This window comes from Oncorhynchus clarkii, chromosome 22 (genome assembly GCF_045791955.1).
Source record: "Oncorhynchus clarkii lewisi isolate Uvic-CL-2024 chromosome 22, UVic_Ocla_1.0, whole genome shotgun sequence".
Classification (NCBI taxonomy): Eukaryota; Metazoa; Chordata; class Actinopteri; order Salmoniformes; family Salmonidae; genus Oncorhynchus; species Oncorhynchus clarkii.
In genome coordinates this window covers 578,938-605,604 of record NC_092168.1, presented here as the reverse complement: position 1 = coordinate 605,604, position 26,667 = coordinate 578,938, and the positions used below count along the sequence as shown (strand labels likewise).

At 40.4% G+C, this 26,667-nt stretch overlaps 1 protein-coding gene across 8 annotated transcripts in view; it reads left to right on the top strand.

The window, feature by feature from the left end:
- The window catches only part of LOC139380074 (LIM domain 7a), a 92,979-nt gene extending 88,106 nt beyond the window's left edge, over positions 1-4,873 (top strand). For all 8 annotated transcript variants that reach the window (XM_071122540.1, XM_071122541.1, XM_071122538.1 and 5 more), the window contains 3 exons: positions 2,811-2,919; positions 3,723-3,825; positions 4,068-4,873. In XM_071122540.1, the coding sequence (XP_070978641.1) occupies positions 2,811-2,919; positions 3,723-3,825; positions 4,068-4,090 (235 nt within the window). In that variant the 3' untranslated portion in view covers positions 4,091-4,873. The remainder of the gene's footprint in view (positions 1-2,810; positions 2,920-3,722; positions 3,826-4,067) is intronic.
- Positions 4,874-26,667: the final 21,794 nt, after the last annotated feature.

Genomic DNA, 26,667 nt, shown 5'->3' with positions numbered 1-26,667 from the left:
AACCAACTGATTACAGCATTACCACAAAACGAGATGAGGCAAGTGGAAGAGGGAGAAGGTAAGGAACTTGTCTGTCGGCCCTGCATTAAATACCAAAATTGGTTAAAGAAAATTGTAATAAATAAAAAGTTATACCAGTTTCTTTTAAGGACCAAAAAAATGACAAGTGCGCCATACAGGTTACAAAATAGTTGGAGATTTTCGATGTACTGATTCCATGGCACATGGTTTATGAACTAATACACAAAACATACACCTGATTCAAGACTTAAAATTATAATAACAAACATTTTGTGACCAATATAATATTATACAGTGCCTTCGGAAAGTATTCAGACCCCTTGACTTTTTCCACATTTTGTTACGTTACAGCCTTATTCTAATATTGATTAAATATACAGTTGAATTCAGAAGTTTACAAATACCTTAGGCAAATATATTTAAACCCAGTTTTTGACAATTCCTGATATTAAATTCTAGTAGAAATCCCCTGTCTTATGTCAGTTAGGATCACCACTTTATTTTAAGAAAGAGAAATGTCAGAATAATAGTAGAGAGAATTTATTTATATCAGATTTTATCAGAAGTTTACATACACTCAATTAGTATTTGGTACCATTGCCTTTAAATTGTTTTACTTGGGTCAAACATTTCGGGTAGCCTTCCACAAGCTTCCCACAATAAGTTGGGTGAATTTTGGCCCATTCCTCCTGACAGAGCTGGTGTAACTGAGTCAGGTTTGTATGCCTCCTTGCTCGCACCAGCTTTTTCAGTTCTGCCCACAAATGTTCTATAGGATGGAGGTCAGGGCTTTGTGATGGCCACTCCAATACCTTGACTTTGTTGTCCTTAAGCCATTTTGCCACAACTTTGGAAGTATGCTTGGGGTCATTGTCCATTTGGAAGACCCATTTGTGACCAAGCTTTAACTGATGTCTTGAGATGTTGCTTCAATATATCCACATAATTTTCCTACCTCATGATGCCATCTATTTTGTGAAGTGCACCAGTCCCTCCTGCAGCAAAGCACCCCACAACATGATGCTGCCACCCCTGTGCTTCACGGTTGGGATGGTGTTCTTCGGCTTGCAAGCCTCCCCCTTTTTTCCATTTTAATAATGGTCATTATGACCAAACAGTTCTATTTTTGTTTCATCAGACCAGAGGACATTTCTCCAAAAAGTACGATCTTTGTCCCCATGTGCAGTTGCAAACCGTAGTCTGGCATTTTTATGGCGGTTTTGGAGCAGTGGCTTCTTCCGGCCTTTCAGGTTATGTTGATATAGGACTCGTTTTACTGTGGAAAAATATATTTTTTTACCTGTTTCCTCCAGCATCTTCACAAGGTCCTTTGCAGTCGTTCTGGGATTGATTTTTGCCCTCAGAACAGCCTCAATTTGCACTTTTTGTGTTTTAATTTTTACCCCTTTTGCTCCTCAATTTCATGGTATCCAATTGTTTTTAGTAGCTACTATCTTGTCTCATTGCTACAACTCCCGTACGGGCTCGGGAGAGACGAAGGTTGAAAGTCATGCGTCCTCCGAAACACAACCCAACCAAGCCACACTGCTTCTTAACACAGCGCGCATCCAACCCGGAAGCCAGCCGCACCAATGTGTCGGAGGAAACACCGTGCACCTAGCGACCTAGTCAGCGTGCAATATGCCCGGCCCACCACAGGAGTCGCTAGTGCGCGATGAGACAAGGATATCCCTACCGGCCGACCCCTCCCTAATCTGGACGAAGCTAGGCCAATTGTGCGTCGCCCCATGGACCTCCCGCTTGCGGCCGGCTGCGACAGAGCCTGGGCTCGAACCCAGAGTCTCCCACCCGGGAGGCCTGATTTGCACTTTTACACCAAAGTACGTTCCTCTCTAGAAGACAGAACGCGTCTACTTTCTGAGTGGTATGATGGCTGCATGGTCCCATGGTGTTATACTTGCGTACTATTGTTTGTACAGATGAACGTGGTACCTTCAGGCGTTTGGAGATTTCTCCCAAGGATGAACCAGACTTGTGGAAGTCTACCATTTTTTTTTTGGTCTTGGCTAGTGTCCTAAGTTTTCATATCTGTGACCTTAATTGCCTACCGTCTGTAAGCAGTTAGTGTCTTAATGACCGTTCCACAGGTGCATGTTCATTAATTGTTTTTGGTTCATTGAACAAGCATGGGAAACATTGTTTAAACCCTTTACAATTAAGATCTGTGAAGTTATTTGGATTTTTACGAATTATATTTGAATGACAGAGTCCTGAAAAAGGAACGTTTCTTTTTTTGCTGAGTTTATAATTATTTCCCCTCTATGTCCTATTTATTGCCTTACCTCTCTAATCTTCTACATTTGACCACACTGTACATAGATTTTTCTATTGTGTTATTGACTGTTCGTTTTTTTATGTGAAACTCTGTGTTGTTGTTTTTGTCACACTGCTTTGCTTTATCTTGGCCAGGTCGCAGTTGTAAATGAGAACTTTTTCTCAACTAGCCTACCTGGTTAAATAAAGGTTAAATAAAATATATAAATAATTATGACATTTGACCCAATTCCTCTTCCTGAACGTGTGTGTGGGTTGGTCGGTGGGCATGTGTATTGGAGCTGCAGGTAGCCTTGCGTTTAGGCCAGTAACCGAAAGGTCGCTGGTTCAAATCCCTGAGCTGACTAGGTGAAAAATCTGTATGTGTCCTTGAGCAAGGTCTGGATAAGAGAATCTGCTAAATGACTAAAATGTAAATGTAATCTCGGTTATCAGTCTGTGTGTGTGTTCTGGGTTCTCCAGTCTAGTCATGGTTCTGCGATCTGTAATCTCAGGTCAGTGAGTGGCAAGAAAGTCTGTACGTTCTGTGACACGGTCCTGGGCAAGGGAGCCGCCATGATCATCGAGTCCCTGGGACTCTGTTATCATTTGACCTGTTTCAAGGTGAGAGTTTAAAGTTCAAGACCAGACCTCCCTGAACTGGAGACTGAGGTCGTGATTGATCCATTACAGAGACTAAACCTATCTTGTCATCTCAGTACTAACCTAATCAACAGAATGAGGCTTTCCTAATATGGATACCATGACCCTGATCAATGTCTTACTAACCTAAAAAGCATGAAGGGGTCACAATCTGACCTGATCCTGTATAATGGCACATACAAAACCAAGGAAACAGAAGTCCAAAAGGGATAGTAACTTCCAATGATATTGACTGGAGTAATGTTTCCACTAACTTTTCAGTTATTTGTTCCATATTATTTCTTCCATATTCCCTAAGCTATATAAGTTGCTACAGAAATGGCAAACAGTATTGGCACATTGTTTTCATGGTTTTCTGAATGTGTCATGAAATCTGACTGCATTTGTTCTAAACCACACTAATCAATCCTTTACCTTACTATTTCCTAACACCAACACAGTTTATTTTTATTAATTCATCCTGGGGCTTCTAACATCACAAGCTTCCAAAAGTCCCTACATGTATGCTTGGGCTTGAACTGTCAGTTTCACTAATCTCAATGGTCTGGCTGTCAGTCAAGTGTCAGGTGTTTCTCATTGGCTCTGTCTATCTGGCTGTGGTTCCGCGGGTATATGTCTTACTGCTCTCCCATTGGCTGCTCCTTTTGTGTCTGTGCAACTCATCTTTCCTCCAGAGGGCAACTGTCCTCTCAGCTCCCCATCTGAGAGTGAGGGATCTGGCCTAGCCCTCATTGACCATTTCCCTCTCTCTCCCTACCTTCCAGTGCATTGACTGCAAGTCTGACCTGGGAGGATCGGAGGCCGGAGCTGAGGTCAGAATACGGAGCCGACAGCTCTACTGTAACTCCTGCTACGTGCGATTCAAAAGTGAGTTTGACTTTGACTTCAGCTGGGTACCAGTTGAAAAGTGCGGCAACTAGATTATAAAACTCCATAGTCATATTTGACCAGTATCACCAATAGTAACAAGGTTCCTGTTACTATGTGTTCTGTTGTTTCAGTTATATTATGTTTAGTTGTGCCTTGTCATTTAACGATATGCTGTTTTTGTGTTATCGAATACTATCATTTGATTTAGTGTTATAACTTCTATCATCTTTCCCCTCTAGCTGGACAGCCAACCTCCATGTGACATCGCTGTACTACAGCAGATTCAGGAAGAGACCATTCTTGACCCATGAGCACTGCAATCACGACAACAAGCCGCAACACTTTGCTAGATGACAAGTTTAGATGTATTAATGTGTATTATGATTCTGCAAAAAGCCCTTTTTCTTCAATTATTTCTTATTACTGTATCCATGAGAGGGTGAGATTGACAAAAAAAAGTTAACATGTTTATTTCAAAGTATTATTATTATTACCGATTGCTTGTACACATTTTGAGGGACGTGCATGCACCTGCAAGTTTGAGAGTTTTACCTGGAAGTAGGTTTGGAAAATTCTGAAAACTTTCCAAAAGTTCCCAGGTTTTTCAGAAATCCCAGATGGAGGGTTTGGGGAATTTTGCAACCCTAGCTGGAAACAATACTGGAAATTGATGTTGGTGTTGTCCATAAGGTTATTGATCCTGATTCCTTCATATTTCAGAAACGTAAGAGTTTTCGTGCTAGGCCGAGGGAAGCCTGCGTTTTCTTCTCCTTTGGGGTTCCTTTTCATCTGTGCCTTTTTTGTTTGTTATGGTGGGAAGATTATTTAGATTAAATGGATTCAAAAGATATTTAAAATAATGGCATGGTTGGTTAGAGAGAGTGAGCAATTATTGGGGAGTTGTTGTTCTTTCTCATTAATAGAATGAATCTTATACATTTGAGATGTTAAGATAATTTTTGCCAGAGAAACAATATATAATATATGGGATTGAGGCAAATGTTGTTCAATAACATTTGTAAATAAAAATTGTGATCCAGACTCGGACTTCGTCTTTTTTAATAGAAGGTAACTGTATTTTGTCATTCTATTTTGTACCATAATCATTATGACAGTCTCTTGCTGTCTCTTAGTGCTGAGTGACTATCCAAAATCTCATTTATTTTTTAAGTTTTTAAATAACTAATTGACCGATATTTCAATGAATTGAATTCCATTTCGTAGATTTTTCTGAGATCACTTCTCAGCTTCTGTAGTGATGAATCAGCGTGAAAAACGTGAATATTTTGTACTTGTTGAACCGACCTCAAAATACTAATCGCTATCTCTCATGTCTGTCTTCCCTGTTCTCTCATTCAATGAGTTGGTGAGCAGGGTTGAGAGGACCTGTTGCCACAAGAAAAGGGCAACAACCAGTGAAGAACAAATACCTTTGTACATACAACCCATATTTGTTCATTTATTACCCTTTTGTACTTTTATTATTTGCAAATAATTTGACAATTGAGAGGAATTTATTTTTTTGATGCTGTTGTGAGTAATGTTTAATGTTTGTTTATTTCACTTGCTTTGACAATGTAAACATATGTTTCCCATGCCAATAAAGCCCCTTAAATTGAAATTGGAAAGAGAGAGAGAGAGAGAGAGACTCGAAACCTAATGTCTACATGGCCCACCACTCCACCCTACACGTGAACAGCCTACGACCACGTCCACCTCTACAAGGCAGCAATCCCAACTTTTGCCAGGAACATGAAGGATGCAAAATCACACTCTACTTTAACAGAGCTTTGCTCAATCACGAGGCATCAAAGCCAAAGGAGCTGAATACTATAAAGATGGAAAGAGAAATCTACCAAAAAAAACATTTAGGCAACAACAAATTCAATCCCTTCTAGACAATTTCCTTGACAAAATGTTCACTGATAGTGGTGTAAACTTGGCAGTAGAAAAACCTAAACAGTATATTTGTCCTCTCAGCTTCCCTATCAAATCAAAAAATGTCAAGCAGACAACCTAAGAAAATTAACAACAATGACAAATTGCCAACCAAGTCATAGACTGTTCTCTCTATTACTGCATGGCAAGCGGTACCGGACAGTGTTTACCCCCAAGCCATAAGACTCCTGAACAGGTAATCAAATGGCTAATCGGACTATATGCATTGTGTGCCTCCCTCCCAACCCCTCTTTTACGGTGCTGCTACTCTCTGTTGATCATATATGCATAGTCACTTTAACTATACATTCATGTACATAATAACTCAATTAGCCCGAACAACCAGTGCCCCTGAACATTGACTAATTGGGCTATCTGCATTATGTCCCGCCACCCGCCACCCACCACCGCCAACCTCTCTTTTACACTACTGCTACTCTCTGTTTATCATATATGCATAGTCACTTTAACCATATCTACATGTACAGTTGAAGTCGGAAGTTTACATACACCTTAGCCAAATTCATTTAAACTCAGTTTTTCACAAATCCTGACATTTAATCCTAGTAAAAATGCCCTGTCTTAGGTCAGTTAGGATCACCACTTTATTTTAAGAATGTGAAATGTCAGAATAATAGTAGAGAGAATGATTTATTTCAGCTTTGATTGCTTTCATCACATCACCAGTGGGTCAGAAGATTACATACACTCAATTAGTATTTGGTAGCATTGCCTTTAAATTGTTTAACTTGGGTCAAACATTTCGGGTAGCCTTCCACAAGCTTCCCACAAGTTGGGTGAATTTTGGCCCATTCCTCCTGACAGAGCTGGTGTAACTGAGTCAGGTTTGTATGCCTCCTTGCTCGCACACACTTTTTCAGTTCTGCCCACAAATGTTCTATGGGATTGAGGTCAGGGCTTTGTAATGGCCACTCCAATGCCTTGACTTTGTTGTCCTTAAGCCATTTTGCCACAACTTTGGAAGTATGCTTGGGGTCATTGTCCGTTTGGAAGACCCATTTGCGACCAAGCTTTAACTTCCTGACTGATGTCTTGAGATGATGCTATAATATAAACACATAATTTTCCTACCTCATGAAGTCATCTATTTTGTGAAGTGCACCAGTCCCTGCTATAGAAAAGCACCCCCACAACATGATGCTGCCACCCCCGTGCTTCAAGGTTGGGATGGTGTTCTTCGGCTTCTCCCCCTTTTCCCTCCAAACATAACGATGTCATTATGGCCAAACAGTTCTATTTTTGTTTCATCAGACCAGAGGACATTTCTCCAAAAAGTACTATATTTGTCCCCATTTTTATGGCGGTTTTGGAGCAGTGACTTCTTCCTTGATGAGCGGCCTTTCAGGTTATTTCGATATAAGACTCGTTTTACTGTGGGAATAGATACTTTTGTACCTGTTTCCTCCAGCATCTTCACAAGGTCCTTTGCTGTTGTTCTGGGCTTGATTTGCACTTTTCGGATCAAAGTACGTTCATCTCTAGGAGACAGAATGCGTCTCCTTCCTGAGCGATATGATGGCTGCGTGGTCCCATGGTGTTTTTACTTGCGTACTACTGTTTGTACAGATGAACATGGTACCTTCAGGCATTAGGAAATTGCTCCCAAGGATGAACCAGACTTGTGGATGTACACAATTTTTTTCTGAGGTCTAGGCTGATTTCTTTTGATATTCCCATGATGTCAATCAAACATGCACTGAGTTTGAAGGTAGGCCTTGAAATACATCCACAGGTACACCTCCGATTGACTCAAATTATGTCAATTAGCTTATCAGAAGCTTCTAAATCCATGACATAATTTTCTGGAATTTTACAAGCTGTTTAAAGGCACAGTCAACTTAGTGTATGTATACTTATGACCCACTGGAATTGTGATACAGTGAATTATAAGTGAAATAATCTGTCTGTAACAATTGTTGGAAACATGGCTTGTGTCATGCACGAAGTAGATGTCCTAACAGACTTGCCAAAACTATAGTTTGTTAACCTTTTTGGGATACGGGGCAGCATTTTCACTTTTGGATGAATAGCGTGCCCAGAGTGAACTGCCTCCTACTCTGTCCCATATGCTAATATATGCATATTATTATTAGTATTGGATAGAAAACACTCTGAAGTTTCCAAAACTGTTTGAATGATGTCTGTGAGTATAACAGAATTCATAAGTCAGGCGAAAACCTGAGAAAAATCCAACCTGGAAGTCGGACATCTGAGGATTGTAGTTTTTAAAAGCTTGGTCTACCGAATACACATTGATATATGGATAAAGTTGCAATTCCTACGGCTTCCACTAGATGTCAACCGTCTTTAGAAACTTGAATGAGGATTCTACTATAAAGGAGGGGCTCATGAGACCTCTTTGAGTCAGTGGTCTGTCAGAGAGCCTTGGTCTCATGACGGGCGCTCCCGACAGAGTTACCTCTCGTTCCAGTGATTTTCTTCAGATGTAGGAATTCTCCGGTTGGAACATTATTGATGTTTTATGTTAAACATCCTAAAGATTGATTCCATGCATCGTTTAACATGTTTCTAAAGGATTGTAACTGAACTTTTTTTTGTCTGGATGAAGTGCCTGCGTCTCATGAAGATGGATTACTGGGCTGAACACGCTAACAAGTGGCTATTTGGACATAAATGTTGTAACTTTATGGAACAAAATCAGTCATTTATTGTCGAACTGGGATTCCTGGGAGTGCCTTCTGATGAAGATCATCAAAGGTAAGTGAATATTTATGGTGTTGTTTCTAACTTTGTTGATTCCAAAATGGGGGATATTCCTCTGGCTGTTTTGGGTTCTAAGCGCCGTTCTCAGATTATGCTTTTTCCGTAAAGTTAAAAAAAAATCTGACACAGCGGTTTATTAACCTCTCTGCGCACCGAACACGTTAGCGAGATTAAATTCGACAACATACGGTGATCGCTACATAAATAGTCATATTAAACATTCATGAAAATACAAGTGTCTCACATGGTTCGAAAGCCTAGAATCTTGCTAATCCAACTGCGTTGTCAGATTAAAAATAATATTTATTGCGAAAGAATACGCTGTGATTATCTGAGCACAGACCCCCATATCAAACTATTTATTCAGCCAGCACTTGCGTAACAAAATCACAGATTGCATTGAAATAAATTGTTTACCTTTGAAGATCTTGCTCTGGTTGCAATCCCAAGGATTGTTGTTACACAATGAATGGTATTTTGTTCGGTTAAATCAATTTGTTATAGCCTAACACAAAACATTTTGTGAACGCTTATCTCTTTGAATTTCCTGTCATTCAATTTTCGACGTAACATCCAACGTACAGACTTTTCCTGACTTTATCCAGTCATGTTTGGTTTCCTTGCAATCAACTGTTTGTTTGTAACACAACCAAACCGGATGGGTCATTTTGCAAGACGTATTGACCCGGAAAACAACAAGTGACAAGCCCATTGTGCACCAATTATATGACCACTGTCTCGTTGATTGACTGTCTTTTAACCCAATGACCACTGATCGTCTTGAAATCTAGCTGGGTAGATAGCCAATGAGCAGAGGTAAACGGCAATATCCCATGATTCTTTGTTGTAAGACAAACCTTTCCATTGAACGCTGGCGTAAGGACCATTCTTTCGCCATTGCCAATTCAACCGTGAAGGAGCAAAGCAAAGCTTACATCAGTATTTCGGTGACTTGCATCTTCAGCTGTTTATTTATCCAACATCATGGCGAATAAGTCAAGGAAAGCTAATTTTAAGACTAGATATACGAATGTAGAAACAATTTTAGAGGAAATTCATCGTGAAAGTGAGACAGATCTGCTTTTTGAAGACTCCATTTTGAAGACTGAAACTAAGGCATATTTTTGGAACGGAGAGGACATTGTTTTGGACTGGTAAGTTGCTCTCATGCTAATGCTGTTGTTTGAAATTAATATAAAATATTATTTGTGATTGTTTTTACAATTTATTTGCAATATATAAAGATGTAATGAAATGTGTAAAGTACACGTTAGCTAGTCACTGTGAGTGAGGGTCTGTTTGTTTGTATGAGAACAACCATAGCCTATGCGTGCGTCTGTCTGTCTGTCTGTCTGTCTGTCTGTCTGTATATGTATATATACACACACACACACACACACACACACACACACACACACACACACACACACACACACACACACACACACACACACACACACACAGTGGGGCAAAAAAGTATTTAGTCAGCCACCAATTGTGTAAGAGAGTTTGCTAGAGAGCATTTGGATGATCCAGAAGAAGATTGGGAGAATGTCATATGGTCAGATGAAACCAAAACAGAACGTTTTGGCAAAAATTCAACTCGACGTGTTTGGAGGACAAAGAATGCTGAGTTGCATCCAAAGAACACCATACCTACTGTGAAGCATGGGGGTGGAAACATCGTGCTTTGGGGCTGTTTTTCTGCAAAGGGACCAGGACGACTGATCCGTGTAAAGGAAAGAATGAATGGGGCCATGTATCGTGAGATTTTGAGTGAAAACCTCCTTCCATCAGCAAGGGCATTGAAGATGAAACGTGGCTGGGTCTTTCAGCATGACAATGATCTCAAACACACCGCCCGGGCAATGAAGGAGTGGCTTCGTAAGAAGCATTTCAAGGTCCTGAAGTGGCCTAGCCAGTCTCCAGATCTCAACCCCATAGAAAATCTTTGGAGTGAGTTGAAAGTCAGTGTTGCCCAGCAACAGCCCCAAAACATCACTGCTCTAGAGGAGATCTGCATGGAGGAATGGGCCAAAATAACAGCAACAGTGTGTGAAAACCTTGTGAAGACTTACAGAAAACGTTTGACCTCATTGACAACAAAGGGTATATAACAAAGTATTGAGATAAATTGACCAAATACTTATTTTCCGCCATAATTTGCAAATAAATTCATTAAAAATCCTACAATGTGATTTTCTGGATTCTTTTCCTCATTTTGTCTGTCATAGTTGAAGTGTACCTATGATGAAAATTACATTATATATATATATATATATATATATATATATATAAATAAGGGACCAGGACGACTGGTTTTCTCATTTTGTCTGTCATATATATACAGTGCCTTGCGAAAGTATTCGGCCCCCTTGAACTTTGCAACCTTTTGCCACATTTCAGGCTTCAAACATAAAGATATAAAACTGTATTTTTTTGTGAAGAATCAACAACAAGTGGGACACAATCATGAAGTGGAACGACATTTATTGGATATTTCAAACTTTTTTAACAAATCAAAAACTGAAAAATTGGGCGTGCAAAATTATTCAGCCCCCTTAAGTTAATACTTTGTAGCGCCACCTTTTGCTGCGATTACAGCTGTAAGTCGCTTGGGGTATGTCTCTATCAGTTTTGCACATCGAGAGACTGACATTTTTTCCCAGTCCTCCTTGCCAAACAGCTCGAGCTCAGTGAGGTTGGATGGAGAGCATTTGTGAACAGCAGTTTTCAGTTCTTTCCACAGATTCTCGATTGGATTCAGGTCTGGACTTTGACTTGGCCATTCTAACACCTGGATATGTTTATTTTTGAACCATTCCATTGTAGATTTTGCTTTATGTTTTGGATCATTGTCTTGTTGGAAGACAAATCTCCGTCCCAGTCTCAGGTCTTTTGCAGACTCCATCAGGTTTTCTTCCAGAATGGTCCTGTATTTGGCTCCATCCATCTTCCCATCAATTTTAACCATCTTCCCTGTCCCTGCTGAAGAAAAGCAGGCCCAAACCATGATGCTGCCACCACCATGTTTGACAGTGGGGATGGTGTGTTCAGCTGTGTTGCTTTTACGCCAAACATAACGTTTTGCATTGTTGCAGTTCATCCAGAGTGATCATGGGCCTCTTGGCTGCATCTCTGATCAGTCTTCCCCTTGTATGAGCTGAAAGTTTAGAGGGACGGCCAGGTCTTGGTAGATTTGCAGTGGTCTGATACTCCTTCCATTTCAATATTATCGCTTGCACAGTGCTCCTTGGGATGTTTAAAGCTTGGGAAATCTTTTTGTATCCAAATCCGGCTTTAAACTTCTTCACAACAGTATCTCGGACCTGCCTGGTGTGTTCCTTGTTCTTCATGATGCTCTCTGCGCTTTTAACGGACCTCTGAGACTATCACAGTGCAGGTGCATTTATACGGAGACTTGATTACACACAGGTGGATTGTATTTATCATCATTAGTCATTTAGGTCAACATTGGATCATTCAGAGATCCTCACTGAACTTCTGGAGAGAGTTTGCTGCACTGAAAGTAAAGGGGCTGAATAATTTTGCACGCCCAATTTTTCAGTTTTTGATTTGTTAAAAAAGTTTGAAATATCCAATAAATGTCGTTCCACTTCATGATTGTGTCCCACTTGTTGTTGATTCTTCACAAAAAAATACAGTTTTATATCTTTATGTTTGAAGCCTGAAATGTGGCAAAAGGTCGCAAAGTTCAAGGGGGCCGAATACTTTCGCAAGGCACTGTATATATATATATAAATGGTATTGTGTAGAATGCAAACCCATACATCTCAACACAGCCAGCATGCTTCCTCCAATCAGTCTACATTTCAGGGAGCTTCAAAGGAGCTTGCTGGCTACAGCACCACTGCACCAAGCCCTGTCCTTTCTTCTCCTGCTACAAGTGTTCATCTGCCCAAATATATTTGTGCAGGCATGGATGTGCCTAAGGGCCAAAAGGGCGTTGCTGTGTTGCTGTGTTGTTTGCAAGATGAAGTCTCCCATCACATGCAACACATGCTCAGTGACCCTCTGCTTTACATCAGAAAGAGACTGCTATAGCATCTGGCATCAGCTGTAGAATATTGTCTAGAGTTTTGACAAAGTTTGTGGGGTTATATGGCAAAGTGGGTGGGGGCTAGGGTCAGTATGTTATATCTGGAGTACTTTTCCTGTCTTATCCGGTGTCTTGTGTGAATTTAAGTATGCTCTCTCTTTCTCTCCTTTTTTCTCTCTGAGGACCTGAGCCCTTGGACCATGCTTCAGGACTACCTGCCATGATGACTCATTGCTGTCCCCAGTCCACCCGGCCTTGCTGCTGTTCCAGTTTCAACTGTTCTGCCTGCAGCTATGGAACCCTAAACTGTTCATTTTTACTCTTGAGGTGCTGTCCTGTTGCACCCTCTACAACCGCTGTGATTTCCACCCCGCACAGCCAGAAGAGGACTGGCCACCCCTCATAGCCTGGTTCCTCTCTAGCTTTCTTCCTAGGTTTTTGCCTTTCTAGGGAGTTTTTCCTAGCCACCGTGCTTCTACACCTGCATTGCTTGCTGTTTGGGGTTTTAGGCTGGGGCTATATAAATTGATTTGATTTGATAGAGGACTGAGGATCTTCCAAATATTGAAAGTGTGTAAATAGTTACCCATGTTATTTTGTAAATGTGTATATATATATTTTTTTTCATACATTTTTTTATCAATAATTATTTTTTCCCAATTTTTTTTTCCATTTTTTTTCAAAATTTTTTTTTGGGGGGGGTGTGTTAGAATACAATTTTGGTATTTTGTATATAGTTATTTGTTTCAAAATGTATACCTTCACCAATTTGGCCACTTGGGTACATTTGGGCTACTTGTGTGGGACACCTGGGTGACTTCATGATAAATGTCATGTAGCACACTCATTTTGGAAGCTATCATTCTGAAACTTTGCACACGTACTGTTTGCCTCTTATATTTTTCACTGAAATTGTCCCCATCATCCTACCTGAATGTTTGTTTTATCTTGTTAATTTTAAAGTTGTATTCATTGTTTTATCTAAACCAGATCTATTGTGTTAAATTCTCCTACATTCAATTCACATTTACACAAACTTCAGAGTGTTTTCTTTCAAATGGTACCAAGAATATGCATATCCTTGGTTCTGTGCCTGAGCTACAGGCTGTTAGATTTGGGTATGTCTTCAGGCGGAAATTGCACAAAGTAGGGGGGAAGCTCTAGGAGGTTAACAAGAATTTTGTGGAGTGGTTGAAAAACGTGTTTTAATGACTCCAACCTAAGTGTATGTACAATTCTGACTTCATCTGTACATGATCAAATACAAGTCTTAGAATCAACTATTAAAGACTATCAGAACCCACTGGATTCTCCAATTACATTGAATGAACTACATGACAAAATACAAACCCTCCAACCTAAAAAGGCCTGTGGTGTTGATGGTATCCTAAATGAAATGATAAAATATACAGACAACAAATTCCATTTGGCTACACTTAAACTCTTTAACATCATCCTCAGCTCTGGCATCTTCCCCAATATTTGGAACCAAGGACTGATAACCCCAATCCACAAAAGTGGAGACAAATTTGACCCCAATAGCTACCATGGGATATGCATCAACGTGTCAGGATTGTCGTACGAACTGGAAATATACTCAGACCAACGTGCAGCGTGATTTGGGTTCCACATGTTTAATAAAAATAAACTCACAATAAACAGTAAACGAACGGTGACGCTTAAGCAGTGCTCACCGGCAACTACACACAAGCAAGATCCCACAAAGCACAATGGGGAAATGGCTGCCTAAATATGATCCCCAATCAGAGACAAAGTGGTTGAAATGGGCCGGGTGGTGAGACAGGGATGGAGCTTAAGCCCATCCCTCTTCAACATATATATCAACAAATTGGCAAGGGCACTAGAACAGTTTGCAGCACCCGGCCTCACCCTGCTAAAATCTGAGGTCAAATGTCTACTGTTTAATGATGATCTGGTGCTTCTGTCCCCAACCAAGGAGGGCCTACGGCATCACCTAGATCTTCTGCACAGATTCTGTCAGACCTGAGCCCTGACAGGAAATCTCAGTAAGACAAGCTTGCATGAGAAGTCGCATGACCACCTAGATTGTTTCCAGAGGTGGAAGGACCTGGAGATCAGGTTGGTGTCCAAGCAAACTATCGATGTCCAAGCCCAACGGGCTATTGACAGAGACTCTCCACTGGCAGCAGGTGCTACAGAGGCTCATAGCCCTGATACACATAATGGTCACCCAGAACATTGCGTTACGTGGGACCAACGACAGGATGAACAAGCCAAATAATGGGAACTTTCTGAAGTTTGTGGAAATGCTGGGTATCTTTAATGGAATCATGAAGGAGCATATAAGGAGAGTGCATTCCAAAGAAACACATGTACACTACCTCGGTAAAATAATCCAAAATGAAATCACTGAAATGCTGGCACAAGAGATCCAGCAGACAGTGTGTAGTGAGCTAAAAGCAGGCACATATTTTTCTATCATTTTGGACTGCACACTCGACAAGAGCAAAAGAGAGCAGATGACCATGGTGGTGCATTTTATTTCAACCGCGGATGATGGGTCAGTGCGCACGAGAGAGCGCTTCCTGGAGTTTAGTGAACTGCTTGAAGCAATGGGGCAGGCATGACCGAGCTGCTCATCTCAAAACTACAGAAACATGGCATTGCTCATCATGAACATAAGAGGGTGAATATGCTAACAGGGCGAATATGGGGGGAGGCACAGCAAAGTTTAAAAGAGAGTGCAGGATATCAATCCAAGGGCCTTTTTGTGCCATGTAGCTGCACTCGCTGAACCTGGTTCTCTCTGATGCAGCATCATGTTGCTTGCAGGCGGCTGAGTTTAACACCATCCAAGAGATTTATAAATTTTTATCTGGATCTACACACTGCTGCGACGTGCTGAATGATGATGTAAAAGATGGACTCAAAGTGAAACCCCTCAGTGCCACGAGATGCAAGAGCCGGGTGGGGCTGTGAAACCCGTGCGTTACCAACTCGGGAGATATATGATGCCCTGTTGTCACCTACACCAAGCTCACAGGCAGCTGTGGTGGTGCTAAAACTAACATTGCCGCCAAGATGAACAACTTTGGCTTCATGTGCACAGTGGTCGTTTGGAATGACATCTTCTTTGAAGTGAACATCACTTGTAAGAGTTTGCAGGCATTGAGTTTTAACCTTTCACTAGCAATGGCTGAATTGAACTCAACCAGGGTATTCCTCCAGGACTACCGCTCCGATGCAGGTTTCGCTGGTGCATTAGCAAGCTCAAAAAAGCTGACAGAGGAGATGGGTGTTGAGCCCTGATTCCCAGTGCAGTCCACGGTTCATCCCAGGAAGAAAAGAGTCTGTTTGGCTGCAAGGGAGAGGATGAGCCTGTGACTGACCCTCAGCAGAAATTCAAAGTACATTTCTTTAATCAGATTCTTGATTCTGCTATCCAGTACATCAACAAGCGCTTTACTCAGCTTGAAGAGCACAGCAGTGTTTTCAGCATGATGTACAACATCCCCACCATCAAGGACATGGATACCGCAGCACTTACCAGGGACTGCTCAACACTGGAGAGTGCCGTTACGTACGAGGATTCCAATGACATTGACGAAAAAGATCTGTGTCATGAGCTCAAAGCAGGAGACTGGACAGTGAGGCAAAACCACTCAAAGCACTGGAGTATATATCCAGATACCAAATGGCCTCCTTGTATCCAAAGGAAGGCCAGGTAAGTCAACCTGCCTGAATAAAAGGTAAGCGTTGATCAAACACTTGGAATACTTTGTAAGATTACTCAATTATCTATCAGCTGTTTACTTGTATTTATTTAAATAGACTACATTCTAGTCTCACTCTTTCTCACGTTATCTCTCTCTGTCTCTCTCAGATGATTTGATTTCAGGACCATGGACAGCTACTGAGAGGAAACATCCCTGACTGCAATGCAGCACCAAAGAAGAGGAAGGAAGCCACTTTAGGCGGAGACTAAATAAATAAATAAACGCTAATAATGACGTTGGTCAATCAAATTCGATATGTACAGTTGAAGTCAGAAGTTTACATACACTTAGATTGGAGTCATTAAAACACATTTTCAACAACTCCACAAATACTATGTTAACAAACTATAGTTTTGGCAAGTCGGTCAGGATATCTACATTGTGCATGACACAAAGTGTGCATGAAGTAATTTTTCCAACAATTGTTAACAGACAGATTATTTCACTTATAAGTCACTGTATCACAATTCCAGTTGGTCAGAAGTTTACATACACTAAGTTGACTGTGCCTTTAAACAGCTTGAAAAATTCCAGAAAATTATGTCATGGCTTTAGAAGCTTCGGATAGGCTAATTGACATCATTTGAGTCAATTGGAGGTGTACCTGTGGATGTATGTCAAGGCCTACCTTGAACTCAGTGCCTCTTTGCTTGACATCATGTTGAGATATACCTGCTGGAACGTGTGCTACAGGTGGATGTTGTTATCGTGACCAGTGAACTGAGATAAGGCGGCGCTTTACCTAGCATTGACTTATAGATGACCTGAAGCCAGTGGGTCTAGCGACGAATATGTAGCAAGGGCCAGCCGACTAAAGCATACAGGTCGCAGTGGTGGGTGGTATAAGGTGATTTGGTAACAAAATGAATGGCACTGTGATAGACTGCATCCAGTTTGCTGAGTAGAGTATTGGAAGCTATTTTGTAGATGACAGGTGTGCCTTCTTAAAAAGATACAGAAGATAGCCCTATTTGGTGAAATACCAAGTCCATATTATGGCAAGGACAGCTCAAATAAGCAAAGAGAAACGACAGTACAACATTACATTAATGAAGGTCAGTCAATACGGAAAATGTCAAGAACTTCGAAAGTTTTGTCAAGTGTAATCGCAAAAACCATCAAGCTCTATGATGAATCTGGCTCTCATGAGGACCGCCACAGGAACGGAAGACCCAGTATTATCTCTGCTGCAGAAAGGTAAGTTCATTAGAGTTACCAGCCTCAGAAAATGCAGCCCAAATAAATGCTTCACAGAGTTCAAGTAACAGACACATCTCAACATCAACTGTTCAGAGGAGATCAGGCCTTCATGGTTGAATTGCTGCATAGAAACTACTACTAAAGGACACCGATGAGAAGAAAATACTTGCTTGGTCCAAGAAACACGAGCAATGTACATAGACCAGTGGAAATCTGTCCATTGGTCTGGAGTCCAAATTGGAGATTTTTGGTTCCAACCACCGTGTCTTTGTGATGGATGGAGGAGGAGGTGTTATGGTTAAATAAAGGTGAAATAAAAAATGTATAAAAAAATGGTGTGGGGCTGCTTTGCTGGTGACACTGTCTGTGATTTATTTAGAATTCAAGGCACACTTAACCAGCATGGCTACCACAGCATTCTGCAGCGATATGCCATCCCATCTGGTTTGCGCTTAGTGGGACTATCATTTGATTTCAACAGGACAATGAGCTAACAAACCTCCAGGCTGCGTAAGGGCTATTTTACGAAGAAGGAGAGTGATGGAGTGCTGCATCAGATGACCTGGCCTCCACAATCACCCGACCTCAACCAAATTGAGATGGTTTAGGATGAGTCGGACCGCAGAGTGTAGGAAAAGCAGCCAACAAGAGCTCAGCATATTCAAGGCAAAGGGTGGCTATTTGAAGCGAAGCACAGAACTTGATGAAATAACTGTAAAAGGTTGGCAATATCGATTTGTGGACACTCAATGAGTCTGACAGTCATTGGTGTAGATAATAAAAAGAAGGGTTGAAAGAACATACCCTTGTGGTGAACTTGTGCATGTGAAAGATATGTATGTATAGATAACTATCGAAAAAGATTGGTGTGCATTTGAGCAGTTTTGTCACATATTTTGCTTGAGGGGTTAAGAAATTTTATCTATGGTTTAAGATAAATTATGAAATAATTCTACCCAGAAACTTAACCATTAGGATTAGAGGCTATGTAGCATGAACAAGGAGTAATTAAAAATAATAAACACAGCTTGGAGGGGGGAAGAGAGGAATGCATGTGTCTGCCTAACGAAAACAAAGAGGATCCTCAACCTATGTTTGAACCGACTCGGTTATAACTGTGGAGATAAAATAAGACAACGAGAGTCCCTCCAGGTTTTCCGTATCTGTGGGGGACTTGAACTGTCAGCTAAGTGGTAATAAACTGTGGTGAGTTTTCAGGAGATAATCCAGTTACAGTGTGTAATGTATGTGCGTTAGTGGGTTGGGATGGACTTTTGAAGCTGCTTTGCCTTTGTCGGAGAAGAGGAGGGACATCTAAAATGCTATTAGACGAAATGTGAGGTATATAAACCAATGTACATGGTATAATGACCAGAGCTCTCGGAAATAAATGCTAATGATTCATTTTGAGACTAATCTTTGTCAATTTTATGCATATAAGAACCTTACAAATTCTTATGAATGGACAAAGTGTTTTGCTTTGTTACAATTGAATTGGTTAATGAACATATAGGAATTAAATTCCTCTAACAAGGTGTGAAAGTGGCGTGAAATGCTGCTTGAGTGCCACTGCGTCGGTCCCCTCGACGTGAGTATAGAATTTATTCAGCTCGTTGGGTCACAGATTCCCTCCAGATTCACAAGCCTCCTTTATGACTGTGGGTTTACAGCGGACATGTTTTTAATACCCTGCCACGCTGCCTTGTAGTTCTTCTGCTCAATATTAATGCTTGTCTGATTGGTTGGATGAGCAGCTTGATTGGACGAGCAGTGTTCCAAGTTGTGCACACTATGTTGTGTTTGAGAACACCTATAGGAAGATCTAATCAATAGCAACACTGGTGGGTGGGTCGAGACAGAGTCAAGATCGAGTCCGGGATGTGGGCAACTGGTTTGAGACTATGTCAAGACCGAGACCAGAAAAATGCAAGTCTAATTCAAGCCCATGATTGTAATTGTGTTAAATTGCCAACATAATAATAGTTCAAAATGTCCAGTATTTTGTGTTCATACTGCGGAAGAACAGATGTATTCTTTAGCTCAGGGGTTGGTAAACTTTTTCAGCCTGGGACCCAAATGAGAAATTCTGTGTTTTCCTGTGACCCAAGCTCATGAAAACATGACCTCTTTTCAGTCAAATGCGAGGTTTGGTTAGGGAGCCTCCATGCAGCGGAGAGATATGAGTTTTAAAATATAATTTCTTTATGTTTATTATTTTTGGTACTTTTTATTCCTTTTTCTCCCTGATATCCAATTGGTAGTTACAGTCCTGTCCCATCGCTGCAACTGCTGTACGGACTCGGGAGAGGCATGGCTGGCCGAAACCTGACCCCGCCAAGCTGCACTGCTTCTTGACACACTGCTCGCTTAACCCGGAAGCAAGCGGCATTAATGTGTCGGAGGAAACATGCACAGCTGGCAACCAAAGTCAGTGTGCATGTGCCCTCAGACTTCATTGTCTGAGACCTCGAGACTGAGTAAAAATATATCTGAACACTAACACCAGACCGAGACACTCAATGTGTGGTCTTGAGACCAGACTCTCGGTATCTAGTACTAAAACACGGATGCCTGCTAACAAATTTCCTCTTGCTTCAAACCTGGCATTTGGTTAATATTCGACCTTGGAAACAATGTTTCACTTTTTGATCCCCATACCATACAGTTTTTGATCCCCATACCATACAGTTTTTCCTCATTCTGCCACTGAGCAAGCCAGTTAACCCACTGTTCTCCGGGCGCCGAAGACATGGATGCCGATTAAGGCAGCCCCCCGCACCTCTCTCATTCATTTCAGAGAGGTGTGGAAGACACATTTCAGTTGAAGGCATTCAGTTGTACAACTAACAAGGTATCCCCCTTTCCCATTTAAAAGTTGCATCATATTCCAGTATATATACAATATGTGCCTTGGTATGTAGTACACTAAAAATGATCTAAAAAAGTTCAACAAGGGTTCTTCTAAGATCCTCAAAGTTCTTTGAATAACCTTATGGTTCTTGACACTGAAAAAAGCCCCAGGTTCTTCCAAGAACCCCATTAGGAGGTGGGGTTCATTGTGGAACCTCCTTAGATGGTGGGGGTCCTTGCAGGACCCTAAATGCCCAACTGAAACTTTTGGATTTGAAAGGACAGCAGGTGCAGGCTGAAAAATGTAAAGGTAAGGTATGATCTAAATTGATATTGTTTTACAATGATACCATCTATCTTTCACATTTGTGCAAATCTTTTTTAAACAGAAGATGGACACAATTCAATGGATATCAGTCAACAAAGAGGTGAGAATATGTTGGGCTATAAGAATATGTTGGGCTATAAGAATATGTTGGGCTATAAGAATATGTTGGGCTATAAGAATATGTTGGGCTATAAGAATATGTTGAAGGTTAGCTGTATTGGGTGCAGACGACTGAACTACTCACTTTTGTGTCTGTGTCTGCAGGTGTACAGATGAGGAGGCATACAAAGAGGTATGAGCCAAAAAGGCAAACTCAGCTCAATCATTAATTGAATCAGATGGCTCATTCATCACATGCTCTGACATTGACAACTACTTTAATGATTTTTCATTAGAAAGATTAGCAAATTCAGACATGACATGCCAGAAACAAATGCTGAAACTACATGTAACAGTATAGATTTTACGCCTGTCCCCTCGCCCCGACCTGGGCGCAAACCAGGGACGCTCTGCACACGTCAACAGTCACCCTCGAAGCATCGCTCCACAAAAGCCGCGGCCCTTGCAGAGCAAGGGGAACCACTACTTCAAGGTCTCAGAGCAAGTGACATCACCGATTGAAACGCCACTAACGCTAACTAGCTAGCCATTTCACATCGGCTACATACACATCCAAGTATAACTGAGCCAATTGTGAATGACAAGCATTGTAATTTAGAAATTCGTAAAGTGAGAGAAGGAGAAATTGTTGTTGTCTATCACGTCACCTGGGTCTAACAACCTGGATGGAGAATTACCCAGAATTACCCAGTATAATAGCAGACAATATTGCCACTCCTATCTATTTGACATCTCTTCAATCTAAGTTTATAAAAAAAAGTGTGTGCCCTCAGGACCGGAGTTACCAACAATTAGCCAACTTTGAAAACAATGATGTTTGACCAGATACTATTCTATTTTAAGTAAATAAAGTAACAACAGTCTTTCACCACGTGCTAAGCATGACTGATGAATGGCTGAGAGAAATTGGAACTGGAAATAAAATATATAAAAAATATTTGCACAAACACAAATATGTATTTAGGTGGAGAAGTGTTTGGTGTCCTTGGCATGTTTATGGACAGTAAAACCCAGATAACTTAAGCAACGACTATTGAGAAGCAGACTGTAGAGACCATCCAAACACACACCAAAGGCTAAAGGGTGTTACACAATAGCCTTCATTTTAACAATGTCTAAAATGTCCCAATTTGACAGTACAAAGAAATGAAATAGATAATAGTTCAGTTTTAAAAAGTCCTTTAAGAGGGCTCCAATCCTGTGCTTGGTGTTAGTTGGCTCAGGAAACATTATCACGTATCATGTTGAGGTCAATGTCTATTCACAGTTGTTCAGTAGTTCAAGTATTCAACTTAATTCTAGATACTAATAAGCTACACTGATAACTAGCGCTTGGTTGCCAAATGTATAGGTGTCCCCATAATATTTTTTAGGAAGTGTGATCATAATCACTAATTTAGCGATCAACTGTAAATGTCCTTCCAAATGAAAATGACCCCACTCCTGCTGATGTGAGCTGCTGAACAGTGCAATTGCACTTGAGATGCATTTATGGATATGAAAGTGAACTTGCCATTTAAAAAAAGTTTATCTAAGCGGTGAAGCGATCTACTGCCTACGTTTACAGTCAGGGTTTCAATACTTTGTATTGCACATTTAATTCAAGGACATAATTACATAGAATACATGACTAATAACGTACCCATGAATGAATCAGTTAATTTATCCACCTATCCATCTATCTATCTACAGTAGGGCCAAGATCACTAGCCAAACATTGTCGAACATTGCAATTAGAGGACATGAATGGAGCCACCATGATTCCATATTCTACATGTAAGAGACAGGTATTTGTTCTACATAGCAGTAACCAGAGCTGTCACCAAAAGGTGGAAGCATAATCATCATATAATTATGACACCTTATTTTCAACAAAATGTGTGTAATTGTAACCTGTGTACACAGAATGGAACATTAATTGGGAAGTAAGGGCTTGTGGTAATGCCTGGGGTGGAATAAGTGGATTGCCATCAATTTAACCAACCACATGGTTTCCGTGTGTTTGAAGCCATTCCATTAGCTCTGTTCCAGCCATTATTATGAGCCGTCCTCCCACCAGCAGCCTCCTGTGGTACTGTAGTATATAATACTGGAGAAAATATATATATTACAGAAACATTTTTAGAAGCTAATCTTTATTTTAACAATGTCTAAAATGTCACAATTTGACAAATCCAAAGAATGAAAAAGACAACAGTTCTGTAAAGAAGTCCTTCAGGGAGGTTCCATGGTCACCCCAGGGCAGGAACACTCTGAGGGCTCCAATCCTTCGCAGCAGGTCTCTCCTGAATCTTGGGCCTTGTTGCATTGAGTTTAAAGACAATTATTCTCTCAGCAGATGGCACTGTTGAGCTGAGGCCCGGTAGGCCAAATACAAGGACTGAAAGATGGTCAAGTAAAGGAATAAAATAATATCCAAGCAAAACAAATGCTAAAGGAAAGGAAAGAAGTAAATCATTTCACACCACTCAATGGGAAGTTCAACAAAACTTGGTAAGATATTTCAAAATAAAATTAAATGGGGACGCAAGGGATAGCATCATCCGCTTCATCGGACAACTTCTGTATTGAGCGCGTCATTGGTACTTCATGTTTGAGTTGCTTGTAAGCAGGAATCAGAAGGACAGAGTAATAATCTGATTTGTCAAATGGAGGGTGAGGGAGAGGTTTGTAGTTTACTATATTTAACCTTTTTTTGACAGGGAAGACATATTGAGACCTAGGTCTCTTTTCCAAATGTGCCTTGTATAATACAATATAACAATAAACATTGTACACACAAAACGTCACCCAGAAAAACTGTTATATTCCTCCAAAAATAAATCCCCATTCAATATTTTTTTTTTTTAAATGAATGACACCAGAACGTTAAGATGAACTGTATTTTGATGACACTGGAGGTGTTCAAGAGAACATTACCATTCCTTGTACTAAAGCCTACTTTCTTTTACATCAGGGCCATGTTCGATAGTCCAACATTTTCAAACATTGCAGATAGATATGCTATGAATAGAGCCAACTTGATTCCTTATTCTACATGTCAGAGAAGGGTGTTTGTTCTACATAGCATATTTGTATCTGAACATTCCAAAACTTTGCATGCTGTTGAATGCACACCTGGTCAGTTTGTCAGGTGGCAGGTCACATTTGATCATAACCATAGGGGTACAGGGACAGTGTCGGAAAGAAAGCTTGTAGCAGCACAGTGACTCAATGGTCACCAGTTACTACAGCCAAAGTTATAAACCCCGCCTATTTCTACAATTTATCTTCTTAAAATGTGATTTTAAACGTAACCTGTAGCACATAATTGAATATGGAATCAATTGTTTGCGTCGTCTAGCTGCAATGTTCGACAATGTTTGGCTACCGATCTTGGTCCTACTGTATGTGGATAGAAGGATAGGTGGCTAGATCATCTGATTAATTGATGGGCATGTTATTATTCTAATATTCTATATAATTGTTTAATTTAATTAAATGTGCAATACAAAGTATTGTGCCTGGGACTATTTATTGACACCATGGCTGTAAAAGTAGGAAGAAGATTGCACACTTAGATAAACTTTTTTTAAATGGCACGTTCCCTTTCTCATCTATAAACGCATCTCAAGTGCAGGTGCGCTGTTCAAGCAGCTCACATCAGCAGGAGTGGGGTCATTTTCATTCGGAAGGGCGTCTACCGTAGCTTATCAGTGAAGCCTAGTAGTGTCTAGACATTGGGTTGAATATCTTCATGTCTAGAATAAAAACCTCCAGGCTACTGTTATGACTCAGTTAAATAAAAACAAATGGAATTACAGAAAAACAAATCCAGTGAAATCATCCTTTGGAGTAACGCACATGCTGGGGTAATAATTACATAACCAGTGTCTCTAGTTTCTAGGGCTAAAGGCGATTGAATACCTAAACTATTCTGAATAGACTTTAACCTTGTTGCCTGAGCCAGCTAACTCCAAGCACAGGATTGGAGCCCCCCTAAAATACGTATCCATTTCATTTTGAGGGAATTGTCAAATTGTTAAAATGTAGACTATTAAATGTAACATCATTAGCTTTCGGTGTGTGTTTGGATGGTCTTTACGGTCTTCTCAACAGTAGCTGTTTAAGTTATCTGCATTTTATATAAAACAAATACCATTGACACCACACACTCCTTCACCTTAAACCTCTTGGAACTACCCATCCCGGATCCGGGAGAATTGTCATCAACTACACTAATTAGCATAGCGATAATATATCAACCGGGACAATTGGCTTTTCAGTAGGAGCGAGAGGAAAAATGACTGCCTCTGTCTTTTACACAAGAATCACACTGAGAGCCCTCAGCTGGCCACTTACGCAATGTAGTCGTTTACGCTCATTCTTCAACATAAAGGCATGAAACTACGTCACAATGCTGTAGACACCTTAGGGAATACGTAGAAAAAGGAATCTGGTTGATATCCCTTTAAATGGCCAATAGGGATGCATAGGAACACAACGGTTTCAAAATATGAGTCACTTCCTGATTGGATTTTTCTTAGGCTTTCGCCTGCAATATCAGTTCTGTTATACTCACAGACAATATTTTGACAGTTTTGGAAACTTTAGAGTGTTTTCTATCCTAAGCTGTCAATTATATGCACATTCTAGCATCTGGTCCTGAGAAGTAGGAGGTTTAGTTTGGGAACGTTATATTTCCAAAAATAAAAATAGTGCCCCCTAGTTTCAAGAGTTAACACAAGCACTTCTGAAAATATTTGTAATATATTTTATTTAAAGTATTTTATACTACAGTACTGATGGACAGAAAGCTGAAATTGTGAGCGGTTTTGTTAAATCACCAGCACACAGCACCCTCCGAAGGTAGACATGAAGAGTGGGCCACCTCGCGGAACTCAGGCATGTCTCTGAAGACCTTACAAATGTTGTTAGGGAGTATCTACGTCAGCCAGGACCACCTTCATCAGAACTTTTTTAATATGTTTTGTTAGAACTAAAGAATAAGGAATACATCATATGTTTATTATCTCAGACATAATTGCACAATTGCTACATCTGTTAAGTGCTGCAAAGACTTATCATTGCGTTAAGTCTTTAGTGGTCAGTAACAATAATGCATTAGTAAGTGTACTAAGACATTTACTTAAACATGTTTAAAATAAATTAAATGCTATTGACCGAATAATACCTGAATCAATGTTGATGACAGACAGCCTTGGCAGCCGTTTGAAGAGCAATCTATTAGACAGTCACATCTATGATAATTTACTTATCATAGCATAAACGTGGCCTGTGGTCACCAATGATGAGTTCTCTGTCTCGCCTGTGTGAATGAACATAAATGCTCAGCTTATAAAGGTGAAGCCTTAAAACCTCTCTGGGATATGTGGGACGGTACCGTCCCACTTGGCCAAAAGCCAGAGAAAATGCAGAGCTCCAAATTCAAATAAATTCCTATAAAATTCAAACTTTCATGAAATCACACATGTAAGATAGCAAATTAAAGTGCTGTGTTGTTAATCCAGCCAATGTGTCAGATTTCAAAAAGGATTTTCGGCGAAAGCAAACGATGCTATTATCTGATGATAGCACCATAGTAAACAAAGAGAGAAACCATATTTCAACCCTGCAAGTGCGACACAAAACGCAGAAATAAAAATATAAAACATGCCTTACCTTTTGACGAGCTTCTTCTGTTGGCACTCCAATATGTCCCATAAACATCACAAATGGTCCTTTTGAACGATTAATTCCATCCATATATATCCAAAATGTCAATTTATTTGGCCCATTTGATCCAGAAAAACACCTGTTCCAACTTGCGCAACATGACTACAAAATATCTCAAAAGTTAC